The sequence below is a fragment of the Megalobrama amblycephala genome, linkage group LG11, assembly GCF_018812025.1.
Source record: "Megalobrama amblycephala isolate DHTTF-2021 linkage group LG11, ASM1881202v1, whole genome shotgun sequence".
In the NCBI taxonomy this organism is placed as follows: Eukaryota; Metazoa; Chordata; class Actinopteri; order Cypriniformes; family Xenocyprididae; genus Megalobrama; species Megalobrama amblycephala.
Genome location: NC_063054.1, coordinates 31,539,704 through 31,553,656, shown reverse-complemented (window position 1 = coordinate 31,553,656; position 13,953 = coordinate 31,539,704). Strand labels below are relative to the sequence as shown.

At 38.7% G+C, this 13,953-nt stretch overlaps 1 protein-coding gene across 4 annotated transcripts in view; it reads right to left on the bottom strand.

Annotated features, from left to right (window-relative positions):
- Nucleotides 1-132: 132 nt before the first annotated feature.
- galnt14 (UDP-N-acetyl-alpha-D-galactosamine:polypeptide N-acetylgalactosaminyltransferase 14 (GalNAc-T14)) overlaps nt 133-13,953 on the bottom strand; it is a 50,868-nt gene continuing 37,047 nt past the window's right edge. Inside the window, exons 9-16 of one of the 4 annotated variants that reach the window (XM_048207433.1) lie at nt 13,038-13,141; nt 10,406-10,532; nt 9,127-9,219; nt 8,937-9,020; nt 8,243-8,387; nt 5,374-5,493; nt 4,666-4,981; nt 133-355 (exon numbers count right to left, since the gene is read on the bottom strand). In XM_048207433.1, coding sequence (XP_048063390.1) covers nt 4,823-4,981; nt 5,374-5,493; nt 8,243-8,387; nt 8,937-9,020; nt 9,127-9,219; nt 10,406-10,532; nt 13,038-13,141 — 832 coding nt within the window. In that variant the 3' untranslated portion in view covers nt 133-355; nt 4,666-4,822. Of the gene's footprint in view, nt 356-4,665; nt 4,982-5,080; nt 5,494-8,242; nt 8,388-8,936; nt 9,021-9,126; nt 9,220-10,405; nt 10,533-13,037; nt 13,142-13,953 lie in introns of those variants that run through there. The other 3 variants (XM_048207434.1, XM_048207435.1, XM_048207436.1) reach the window with 3 other exon arrangements.

Genomic DNA, 13,953 nt, shown 5'->3' with positions numbered 1-13,953 from the left:
GCAGGCTGCCTCTGCAATCCTTTTGGGATTTGTCTATTTTTGATGATCATGTTAGCAACTACCTTAAATACACTTGGATCACTGTTTACTTACACAATCAAATGACCAGGAATAAAAGCAAGCAGCAGGCCATTAATAAAAAATAGGGTATTTATTGTATATCGATGTGCTAGCAGATGTATCTCACAAGTGCTTCGTATTGGGGTAAATTCAAGCGAAACAGAAATAAAAAGGTTGTGCATTGTTCTCCAGTGTGAGTGTGTATCACGCCCGGTGTGTGTCCCACAAGTTTGTGTGTGTCCAGCTGCCAAACTCTGTTTTGGAGAGCATCAGTATGATTGACACTCTGGGGAACCTTGAAAGAAAGACAGGAGAGAAGATCAGCCAAGGTACAGCCACAGGAGACTGGGTAGGCTAGTCTGGTTACTATGTATGAATGTCAAACTTTAATATGAGGTTCATCATTTTTTAAAAATTGAGGCTGTGTCCAAAATATTCTGATTAGGTTGTATCCGAAGGTAGGAAAGTATCAAGTCTGAACTGAATGTTGCATGTATCTTGTGCTGACTTGTTTTAAATTCAAAATTAACTTATAATTTAAATACATTTTAATTTATAAGCTACAAATTTTATGAATTAATTTATAAATGTATTTTTTATAACATAAGATCGTATTTGTACCCAAAAAAAAATTGGGGATAACATATTACAAATAACACATTACATATCAAGATTATGTTTTGGATAAAATGAGTAAAGTTCTTGAATGTATAATATAACCATACCTTCCCCAAAATACAGTAGGTTTGCCCATTGCGTGTGAAAATGTGTCTACACTGGCATGATGCAAAGCAGCAAAACTAGCCCATTATAATCATCAAAGCTGTCTAAACTGCAAGACTGTCAAGAGGACAAACATAGCAAAAAACCCACCACTTTAAGTTCAAAAACCCTGTTAAAGCAAAGCACAACACTGAAGTTTTGGAAGAGGAGGAGTCTCAGCCAACTGCAGAGCAAGTACAGGGCTTGCTACTGCCAATACATCCACGACACACTGCTGTGAGCAAGTAAGACATGCTGCTGCTGCTGTACAATAAAGCAATATGCAGATCTATGCAGGTGGAGCTGGGGAAGGTGGAGTGTTTCTGTAAGCTCGCTAAAACTGCTACAGCAAATGCAAACAAGTATTTGAAGGTTGAGCACGCAAGCTCATTGTCTACTGATACAGCAGGAACCAATCAGCTGTGCCCTATAGAGAATGATGTGATTGCAAGCAGGCTGAGTTAAGGACCTATCAGCCTGAGCCATCTAGAGTTTCATGACAGAACTTTGTATTTAACCAAGAATTCTGAAAACTCTGTACTTAATTGGTTGGAAAAACTGATGGTCCTGCCCCAATCTCACGCCATTGGTTGAGCCACTGTTGCTATGGCCACGTACACACTGTAAGCTTCAGGAGTGACAAATGCATTTAAATGCGGGAGTGAATCCCCTAAACTATCGTTAAATGTGTGTACTGAACTGTACTGACTCACTCTTGAAAATGCGATGACTGACAGCTTGGAAATCATAGCATTGTTGTGGCGTCTCTCGTTTTTGGTATCCGTTATTGTGACCAAAGTAATATTACAGTGACAAAACACTCATTATTTTCAGCAATTTAACTAAACATAGTCAACGGAGGCGTCATGTTTTGTTTATGCTTGTACAGCCTGTTTCACACAGAGCACGCTCTTTCTGTGTTGCCATGATCACTCATTATAAGCTCACTCATTATGAGCTTGTTGTTTAAGCTCGTCTCTTAAAGCGAACAGGTTTATGGAGTTATTAAAGCTGCAGTAGGGAGTTTTTAGAAAATGTTGACTTAGCCTGAAAATTTGAACAAGCACAATTCACAGGTCACTCCCCCTTGCTCTATGCTGCGCTACAGCCCTCCCTCCACAGCTCCTCCCCCATCACAACGGAGCCTGCCGTGAACGCGCAGGCTAGTAAGCAAGCAGGGCCACCGATGATGGCGGATAAACAGTTATGGCACATTCACTGGTATGGACGAAACATCAACAATATGATTTACATTGACTATGGCCTGCCCATACTTCGACTACAAACTTGGTCCTCAAAACATTACGTATTTTGCAATACATGTAATGTAACTATATGACGTTGCACTATTTCTATAAGTAATAAATAGCTAGTAAGATAATATAATGGTAACTAACGTTACAGTATGCAAGTAATTATTCTATCGATATGTAATGCTAAATAAGGTTTGCTAGTACATTATTTCAGCAACATGACAAGCCAATGAATTAGTAGGTTTCAATAGTTGCTTTGCACAGTGTGTGACATTTTATCTATGTTATGCGGCTAGAGTTTTGACAGTTTTGAGTCAATGGGCTCGGACGAGGAATTCACACCCACAGCGACTTCGAGGAGTCAACGGGCGGGGAGAAGAGGAAGCCGTGGTGTGCGCTGAGCATCAGGCAGGGGACAGGCAGGCCTGTTTTGAAATTATCTTAGTTGTGTAGTTCTTAAAAAATGAAACAAATCAAGCAGGGATACTTACTTGTCAAGCAGAAATGTGGCTAACTCTGCATCGGTTTTTAAAGGGATAGTTCACCCAAAAATGAAAATTTGATGTTTATCTGCTTACCCCCAGGGCATCCAAGATGTAGGTGTCTTTGTTTCTTCATTAGAACACAAATGATGATTTTTAACTCCATTCATCTTTTTCCATTCATTTTTAACTGCATTCATCACTCGATTCGTGAGGTCTGATCGCGCTCTGACAACGGCAGTGATGTCTAGCACTCATTGAAGTATATGCGCGAGACATCACTGCCGTTGTCAGAGCGCGATCAGACCTCACGAATCGAGTGATGAATGCCGTTGGACATAGTGGTGTATTAGAGGTAAAAAATGATATAAATACTGTTTGGTTTCTCGTACAAACCGATCGTTTCGTGTCTTAAGACATCAATATGTCGTCACGAGCCGCAGGGTTTCATTTGGATTTGTCTGTCGTGTTTTGTTTACTCTTATAGTCCAAGTTCCCGCTGACTTGCATTACGGCAACGGTTGGAGTTAAAAATCATCATTTGTGTTTTACTGAAGAAACAAAGACACCTACATCTTGGATGCCCTGGGGGTAAGCAGATAAACATCAAATTTTCATTTTTGGGTGAACTATCCCTTTAATCCTTTCAGGACACGTAGCTCCCTCCACCTCGGAAAAGCCGTTCCGATATTTACCCTCGTTTTATTTCGGGCTCTATCTAATTCTTTCTTTTTGGCTTTTTTATCATCGTCATCTGTCTTTTTCAGTTTACCCGTCTTTATTTTATGAGCAGGTGTCACTCGAGGAATTGGCAGTTTGGATTGTTTGTCCGGCATAAGCAAAGCTGTGGCACACTGGTAATCTTGAATTTGAATGCCTGTACGCGCTCTGCATGAGAGGGGTGTGATCAGCGCGCACGCGAGCTTAATTGACACTGCTCAGACACTCCTCCTGGCTCTGATTGGTTGTTTCTTACCGGGAGCGGTGTATTTCTGCAAATGGCAAAAGGACCACTGAGAGGAGCCAGAGGAGCTTGATTTTTTCACAGATTATCTGTATCATATTCTATTGTCAGGACATGATGACAGGTTTAACAAATATGTAAAAAATACATTTTTACAAAGGTTACCTACTGCAGCTTTAAAGTAAGCAGACATGAATTAAATTGTTTTTATTTTCAGCTTAAAGCATTTGGATTTATTTTGGTTTATTGTGGGCTTGTTCTTGTTCGCTGATTTTTCTAGCAAGATCTGCCAAGACGAATGAGTCTAGGCTCATGCTTTCCCTGTGATTCACCGCGAATACAGAAGAGAGACGTATCTCCGATGCACGTTAACGTCATTAACAACTAGTTTTTCAGTTCGGTTCCTTACACACTGCATAGAATTTCTGTAAACGCGGTTGTCACTAACTGGATTTTTCAGGAGTTAATTCGGTTGTAGAATGCGGTTGTCACCCCCGTATTTTGTACAGAACGCGACTAAGCACTAAAACTTAAACTGACAACTGAATTTAGCTGCAGTGTGCATGTGGCGTCTGTCAGGCTGGGCTGCGTTTCCCAAAAGCAGAGTAATTACAGTATTTATTAATATTTTTATATTTTCAGTTTTCATTTTAATTTTAGTTTATTAATTTTTATTTATGTGCTTTTGCCATTTTTATTATTCTTTTTTAAATATAAATTTTTTTGCTTTAATTTATTTTTTTATTTCAGTTTTACCAATTTTAGTACTTAAACTTATTCTATATCAGTTAGTTGCCAGGACAACATTTCTATTTTTTGTTTAAGTTTCTTTTTTGATATATACGGTGTCTTCAAGGGAATCAGCCAACAAGCAGCTTACTTATAGTTGACTCTGCATATTAAATTGGGATAGAAGAAAATATTTTGCCATTAGAAAATCACACACTTCACCATTAAATATTTCCATGGTTATCTCTAAAGCTCACTCAAATTTGTTTTGCTTAAAAGATAATGTTTAAACAATAACGCATAAGACAGCACTTGCTTTTTGTCAGATAAACCCTTAATGTACAGTGTAGCATTAATATAGCGACAGTAATGAGGTCATTTCAGTGAGTCAGGATGTTCTGCAATCCCATCATACCTGGGGTGTGCGGAAGAGACAAAGGGAGTGGACATAGCAGAACAGCAGGACACAGATGTAGCCCCTCCTGGAGGTACACACTCGCTCTCTCTGCCTCTCAATCCATCTTTGACTCCAGCTGAGCTCTGAAAGGTGAGGAGAGGCCAAGGAGGAAGGATCACGAGAAAGGCATCTCCCATCTCTGAGTGTGTGCTGACAGTTCGCATGGGCTGATCACCAGCATTTTACTGCTCTCGATGCCGTCCAGAGCCATCTCGCTGTCCACGCAGAAACGAGACGCCAGGTGCTCCAGGTGAGTGCCAGATTTCTGCCAACGCTGCAGTAACACAGGAGACATAAACACATGCGTAAGTACACATTCGCTATGGACAGAGTATAAAATATCATGCATATAATGTATAATGTGCATTCATACTTCACACGTATCTATAAATACGTACACCTCCTTGCACAACAAACAAATCAGATGTTTTCTGATGCTACAGTTTGCTGCATGTCCCTGACACTGACATGACAAATGTGACATGTGGAAACGCTGACATCGGCCTGAGAGTAAAGCTTCTCCTGAGGGGATGTCTAACGCTGGGACTGATACTCATAGAGCTGATGTCAGTGGGTTCCTCCAGGAGCTTTCTAAGTGCGGCCTGATTTATGGTCTGTCAGAGACGTCTCCTGTGCTCTCGTCTGGAGCGACTGCAGTGGAGGTACCTGCTTGCCGTCGCTGATGTTGCACGGCACGAGCAGGATCTGGGAGGCAGGGAAAGTGGTGGAGACAGACAGACAGTGCTGCTGCTGGCGGATTTGCTGTCCATGGGTGTAGATCCACTCCTGTGCAGGAAAGAACGCAGGCTTTTCTGATGCTGAACCAACATATAATGAAATGAAAAAGCAATAGCAATTTTCTTTCTAGAGACTTACACAGATTTCAATAGATTGTATGTCACTGCTGTAAATAGAAAAGATCTTCCAGGTGTTTTAAATGTTACATGACAGATTGGACTGGGAAGTAAATAAACCTCCATGTTTTTAAAGCAATTATCCTAATTTTTGATGCATTTAAGAATTTGTAGTTATTCTTAACAGTAATACCATGGGTTTACTTCACAATCCATCTTTCACAGGTTTGCATTTACATTCACGCATGACTCTGATCCAAAGCGATTTAACAGTAGAGGAAAATAAGCAATTCGTCACAGAGAGCCACCAACATTCATAGTAAACAATGGCATCAGGTTTATTAGAAAACTAGATTAGGAAACAAGCTAGAGCACTTCCAGACTTGTTAATTTAAAGATGTCTGTTCTAATCTGTCAGCTCCACTGAAATGATAAACAGAGAGAGAGATGTTGGAAGAAAACAGACACTTTTTGCATTTCTCTGAGAAGGTGATCTAATTTGCTGTTCTGAGACATGTAGAGAGAATGACGCACGAGGGCAGTGGGAAAATGTGCTTTTGTGAGCCATGCTGATGAACCGCTTCCCATCTGGTGAGTCTTAGACGCTTAACAAGGTCACACGCAGCAGGCAGCAGGGAAACATGCTCTTGTGGTGTTATGAACACACTTAAGTGCTCTGAAATCACTTTTGTAGTGTTCAGGCACCAAATCTACTGTCTATCATCTTCTCTGGGCTTTATAGAGAATAAACCTCTGAAAAACAACAAGAGAGAGGTTTCTCGGTAGAATGATGGTCTAAGGCTTTATGGGCATTAGTTCATAGCTTTGGTTTAACCAAATTATAAATGTAATAAGTGGCTCCCTTTGAATTTTTCCATCATGGTCCATGAAGTTAATTTATTAAATATAATAAAATTATAGTATTAAGGCACAATAAAATGCAAATAAATGTGCTGTTCAATTTTTAGTCACTGTTTCTTAAAATTCAAATATTAATTCTCCGTCCTGTCTGCTTCCTCAATTCAAATTCAGGAACTGAATAGGCTTTAATAGCCATTCCGGATTCAATTCTGAATGACGCACAACCCTGTTTTTTTTCCAGGCTCATGTGCAGGTGAGGGAGCCATGAAGGGTGACAGTAGGGCAGATTAGCTGCTCAGAGACCAGAGGGCACCTCTTTGTTTAATATAATTACACAGCAGTGCATAAATGTGACCTGAATTAAATCCCATTACCCCGCTGTAAAAGCTGCCCTTTCAACATGCCCCTGGTTGCATAGCATTTAATGTAATCTAGCATCTCAGAGTCGTAGCCTAACTGTGTGAGATGTCACTGATTCTTGGCGTGAGAGTAAAAATACACACTACCTTTGCTCCTCTTCTGATCTTGACCAAACTGTTCAGTAGAATATGAGACCACAATGCTTAAAGGCAAGATATGCTTTAAAGGATTACTTCACTTCAGAATTCAAATTTCCTGATACTTTCATGTCATCCAAGATGTTTAAGTCTTTCTTTCTTCAGTCGAAAAGAAATTAAGGTTTTTGAGAAAAACATTCCAGGATTTTTCTCCATATAGTGGACTTTAACAGGGTTCAACGGGTTGAAGGTCCAAATTGCAGTTTCAATGCAGCTTTAAAGGGCTCTACGTGATCCCAGTCGAGGAATAAGGGTCTTGTCTAGTGAAACGAGCAATCATTTTCTAAAAAAATCCCCCAAAAATGATCTACTTTTTAACCACAAATGCTCATCCTGCACTGCGATGCACTACGCATTACGTAATCATGTTGGAAAGGTCACGTGTGACGTAGGCGGAAGTACCGATCCAGTGTCTACAAAGTGAATTTGCAAAGACTAAGTCAAACGCCCTTTACAAAAAAAGGTAAAACAATGATGTCTGATGATTTTGAAGTTGGAGGAGAAAATAAGATGGAGTTTTTCACCCTACCTTTTTCACCCTACTTCCGCCTTCATCACGTGTGACCTTTCCAACATGATTACTTCACAAGTTCGCCTGCCCATTCAGTCTGAATGGTTAATGGTAAAACAAACTTGGCTTGCTGTGTTAAACCCCCCTGTAACAGTACTGCATAGAGGGAAAAAAAGAGAAATAGAGGAGGAGATGGGGAGGAGGAGGGATGCTGGAAGAATTGTCGCTGGGATGACGCAGTGACTGCTGCTTATATACGCTCGTAAGGATGATTGACAGGACTGAATGTTTAGGCTCCTCCCAAACCTACGTTTGGAACTACATGTAATGCGTGGCGCATCACAGAGCACTGCAAGACGAGCATTTGTGCATTTTGGACCTTCAACCCGTTGTACCCCGGTGAAGTCCACTATATAGAGAAAAAACCTGGAATGTTTTCCTCAAAAACCTTAATTTCTTTTCACCTGAAGAAAGAAAGACATAAACATCTAGGATGACATGGGGGTAAGTAAATTATCAGGAAATTTTAATTCTGAAGTGAACTAATCCTTTAAGTGGGTAAAAGAGACTTCTATGTTGTGACACTAAGATTTATGAATGCCAAATAGAAATAACCAAAGGATAACGCAAACAGCGCTAATTCCTACAGCAATGGCAGATTGATTAGGAAAAATGAAGCTGCTCATTTAATGCTTCAAGCATGTTTTTCTGATAAACATGTTTTTCTGATATTATGCCAGAGAGTCTTGTACCTGGTTGGCTGCTGGTACGTCTTTGGTGATGATGCAGGGTGCGAGTGTGAGCACTGGGAGATCCTGTCCCTCAACTATTCGAGACTCTAGACAGTTCTGTCTCTGCCGAATCACACCAGACTTGGCATCAGAATCATCAGGAACTCTGCATTCAGAAAAAGAAACACCATAGTGTAATGATAATAAATACCCCATAGAGAAAAAAACACACAAATTATATCCTTTATATATATTCTTTTAAGTTTCTCATAGAAAGCAATGAGTAGCAAATGAAAAAGTCAGCATGGAATAAATATTCACCCCATCTATTTTGTAAATGCATGCGGTAGATCTTATTGTGAATGAATGATTCATTCATGTATGTTTAACTTTATTTTTTGGCCTCGTTTTGTTTTGGTGATGTATGCTGGATTTTTGTTGACTTTCATATGCCAAACGAATAAATATAACACAAAAAAAAAAAAAAAAGACAAAAAATTTTCACAAAAAACTAAGTAAAATCTGCCATAGTGGGTGGAAAATCTTTCCCTTTGACACAGATGAGAGCAAATGAGCAGATGAACGGCAGCTAGTCTACAACAAGCCAGCTTTAGACACAGAGGGGCCATACTGCCATGCTAAATAATAACATGGCACTTTACAATCATCAATCAGCACCCACAGACACTCAAATACACACATCACACTGACTCACTTGAGCTCTGGATAGACATTGTCTAGATACCACTTGAAGGATTTGCACTTGAGACTCTTGCGGAGCTCCTGTCTGCCGTGAATGCTGATAAGAGAGGAAGAGAATGAGCGGAATAAGAGATGAATCTTTTCCCTAATGCCTCCCCATTATAGATACACACATAAACACACACATGCTATCAGTCACTCACTCTCCATAGGACTTCCCCCGAGCAGCTGGTCGAGCTGAGTAATAGAACAGTTTGAACTCATCCATCCAAACCTCAGCAGTCCTTCTGGTGTTCCTGAAACAAAGAGCATTGAATGTGAACAACAAAGTGTGCTAAAAACATATTAAATGTGCACTTCAACCTCAGGAATATCATTAGGATGACCTGCCAATTCATCAGTACAGTTGCTGAAAATATTGTCTTTACAGCCAGGTATTGAAGACTTGCAACTGTAATAAGATATAGATTGTGAAGAAAAGTGGAAAACTCACAGGGTATTGTGGGTGTTTGTCAGGCAATTGCTATGCAGTTGCTAAGGTATTCAGAGTGTTTTTTAGCACATTGCTATGCAGCTGCAAGGGTGTTCTGGGTGGTTCATACTGGCAAAGTCAAAAGATCATACCTCTCTATCTCTACCTCTCTCTCAATATTCTGATCCCTAGATATGGATCATATCCCTCCCCGTAAGTGAGACTGTTTTACACATTAAAAGTCCAATTGCTTAGAAAACAAACGGCAGTGTAATATTAAGCGGTTTAATAAGAGGAATTCCAAGAAAGCACTTACTGTAATACAGTAACTGTGAATTTAATATCAAGATACTTTACAATTTATTTACTTTTATATAGTTGATCATTTTAATCAATTTATTTATTTACAGTCCAAGACATTTTATTGCAGGCTATGCACTAAAAACTACACATAAACAAACCATATCTGATTGTTACATACTGTATCTTACAGATAACTTTGCTAACAGATGTAAAATGACATGGTTTTAAAGAGTATCTAGTAAAGCCAGCTAATGCCTTCAGCAATTATTCATTAGAGCCTCTGAACTATATGAGGAAACAGATTTTGTTGACTGAGCACACTGCATAGCAATTCAGATTCAGAAAGAATGTTGTGCTATGCTCTTAATATTTCATTCGGTTTCATGCTGAGGTTTTTCCCCAGAGGCGAAACGTGATAAAAGCAAACAAATTTTACACAGCAGATTTTCTTCCGGGCAGAAGTTGGAGTATTATCTCTATCTTTGGCAGGAAAAATCCAACAAATAACATAGGAAAACATTCAACAGAGATAAAAATAAAAAAAGATTAACATATTCAAATTTACAGGTTAACAACCCCCAAAGACAAAACAAAGTCTTCTAATGTCGATAAAAATGTTACATCCTTCATCAGCCGGAATATTTTACTAAAAACTCAGCTGGATAGGAATTAATATTATAAGTATGTGCACTTCTCTTGACTCTTACTTAATGTATGTGTTGGCATTGCCCTCTGGGAAGATGTAGGGATGTTTCTTGCGGAATACGTGGCCGACCCTGCTACAGGGAATGATTTCCAGGCTTCCTCCACACATCCATACTCTGAAAGAAATCTCTACAAACACAATACAATAAATACCAATCACAGTGTTTTAAAACATTATAGCATTAGAGAGCATAAACTACTATTAAAAAATTTGGAGATTTTTTTTAACGTGCTCACCATTATGCTCATCATGGTTGTATTTATTTGACCAAAAATACAGTATAACAGTAACTATTTTTTATCTTTACTGCTATTTTTGAACAATTTAAAGCATCCTTGATAGTGTTGTCAAAAGTACCAACTGCGATACCAAGTCGGTACTGAAATTTTAAAAAATATGATGCTTTGTGTGCTGTTGAACAGATTAAACACCTCTGATTGGCCTCTGTGTTCACACGCTCATCAGATATGTCTGTGATTGGCTACAATGATCAACGTTTCAAAGACATGTTGTAAATAGACATCAATGACATCTTCACCGAGCGCTTACACAGATACACACGGGAGTGTTTGAAAGCAGGTGTCTATCAGCAGACGTATGCTGATAGAAGCCTGCATTCAAACGCTCCTGCTCCCGCTTTCAAATTCAAACACTTCCGTGTACTTTCAAACACTCCCGTACGTTGATTATTGTACCCAGTCACAGGCATATCTGATGAGCGCGTGAACACAAAGGCCAATCAGAGGTGTTTATGAATCCACTCAACAGCGCATAAAAGGGTCATATTTTTAAAATCTCAGTACCGACTTGGTATCGCGGGTGGTACTTTTGACAATACTAATCCTTGCTGAATAAAATTATGAATTTCTTTTAAAAAACAGTAGTGTACATTGATAGATGGCTCTCCTGACAGTATATTGCAGAAATGTATAGTATAAAATGCATATGCATATTATGCCATGTAGAGAAAAATAACTTGCTGACATGTGTATATGTGATTTACAGTAGCCCTCCAGGATACAGCATCACTCGCATGGCAAGAATTAGATCATACGGCTGGAATCTCCTGTCTAAATATGCCAGTGTCCAACACTCATTTGCAATTATGAGCACAGTAGCATACTTGATTCTGAAAAAACAGTGCTGTAACAGCTCAAGTCTAATTCTGTTATACAGTATATGCATGGTTAATGATGGGTTAACTCAGCTCAGAGAACCATTCAATTCCCCACAGTGCATTGCTCTTAAAACCCTCTATGGTACGGTGTTGCCTCCAGGCAACATGGTCTATTTTAGTTTGTTTTTCAAAAAATAAGCCACCAATTGATTGATCAAACGTATCTCAGGACAGAATAACTCAAATACTAATCAATAAAAGTGCAAAAAAGACCAAAACATGACCAACAGGTGTCCATTTTGTGTCCTGTTTCAGCACATGTGCACATGTCACATGACTCCATATTTTCTCCATTGAAAAGTGCTTTTTTCACTTGTTTGTAACCATTTAATCACCCACAAAAAATATGAGTCACCTTCACTGGCAAGTAAAGAAGTATTTTTAAGAACTTTACATTATATATCATCAAATGTTTTAGAGAAAATAACAAAAAACTGTATGTTGCCTCAAGGCAACATTGTACCATAATGGAATCGCATAAGGCCATACAGGCATAATAGGTTTGAATACAAATGTATCATATTTGTAAGGAAAAGAGTTAGAATTATCTAAATATGTTGGCATTTTCACATGATTTTGTAATGCACTTATAAGAATACTAATTCACATACCATATCTGCATATATTATGATCCGCACATTTTCTATAGCACTTTAAAGAGGTATAAAACACAGGTAGCAAAGCCAGTTTATGAGGGTGAGGATGAGGAGTTAATGAGGGGTCATACTGTGATGAGGAAGATTAAATCATAGTGACAATCCATCAGGAAGAGACTGAGGATGAGAGAGAAGATGGAGATGAGGATGAAGATGGATATGATAACTTGATATAATAACATAAATATATGATGGTTTGGTAATACTTGTGTTCCACTGTGGTACAATGTTGCCTGAGGGCAACAGCTGGATATAAAATTTTACTTTTTATTAAATATGAAACTTTTAATACATTAAAAACTATATAAATCTGTTTAAGTGTCTAGTTAAAGAAATTAATGTTTTCATTAATTATATTTCTTTTTTCTACAAGAAAATGCCAAATGTTTATTTTTTTCCATTGTGGTACAATGTTGCCTTGAGGCAACAAATTAAATAAATTAAAAAATTATGAAAATGTTTATTGATTTTGTTAAAGTGTCCAATTTTAAGCAGGAAAAACAACACAAATAATTTTTTCCTCATTGATATCATATTGCGTACCATAGAGGGTTAAGGCTTTTACAAAGTCAAGAAAAGAAAACCGTTAGGAGTTAAATAAAAGCAGCAAAATATCGTAGATACTTGATTCCAGAGATCAAGATAAGCTATTTCTAAGTTCAAATGTCATAGTGTGCCATTTCCTCTCTGTGAAGAGACAACAACCCTAAGTTTCCTCTGTCAGTGCTCGATCAGGGAAGAAAAGTGATAGAGGTTTATGTGCCATCAGACAGGTGCTCTCATGCATAGTAATAACTCACCAAAGTTCTCCCCTCCCCAGATGTCCATGGCTGTGTCATATTTTCCCAAGCGATTGAACCAGGATCTGTCAATCACAAAAAGTCCTCCTGCGATGATGGGCGTTCTGAGGGTTGAAAGAGTGAAAAAAAAAGAGTAAAATGTTAAGTCTTGACATTAAACACTTCAATCCAGGTGACTGCCTAAAATACTGCTGTCACTCAGGATTGATGTAAAAAAGCATTTCTTTTTGGATGTGGTTTGGGTTAAGAGTCTTTGAACAAGGAAAGAGGACAAAAGGTCACTGAAGTGGGGGTGTGTGGCCCATTTCTCATTCTCCTGATGAAGCTCAGCTTGCCCTTCAAATTCACTGTACCCAGAGAGCTGCTTCAAGCGCTAAGGAAGTGGCTCCGGTATTATCGGAAGCATTTGAATTGCATCAGCCATAATCTCTCATTTTGAAGTGGTAGGACACATCGTTTCCTCTGCCTCTCCTCAGGGCCACTCACGTACTTTCATTTCAGATTCATTTACTTTTCACATAGCTATTCTCATCTCATTTTAGTAGGCAGAAACAAAGCCCAAAAGCTTCAACAATTGTGCTCAGTGAATGAGTGTAAAGTGGAAAAACCTGTCAAGGGTTTTAAAGATGAGAGAGCGTGAATGAATTTTAAATAATGCAATAAAATGAATTCCTAGGATAAAGGAATGTAAATAAATGAAATGCATACGTTACTGCCAGGCTTGAAAACATGTAATAATCCTAATCCGTTCACTTAGAAGAGTAACAGTGCACATCTCCTTAACAAGTGGAATGATTGAAGGTGTCCATAGCACAAACATGTGGGACCATTTATGAGTTTGAACAGACATTGATCTTGACTATGTTATGGGACTTATAGAAGAACATAACCTATAAATCTACTATAAGACCCACCA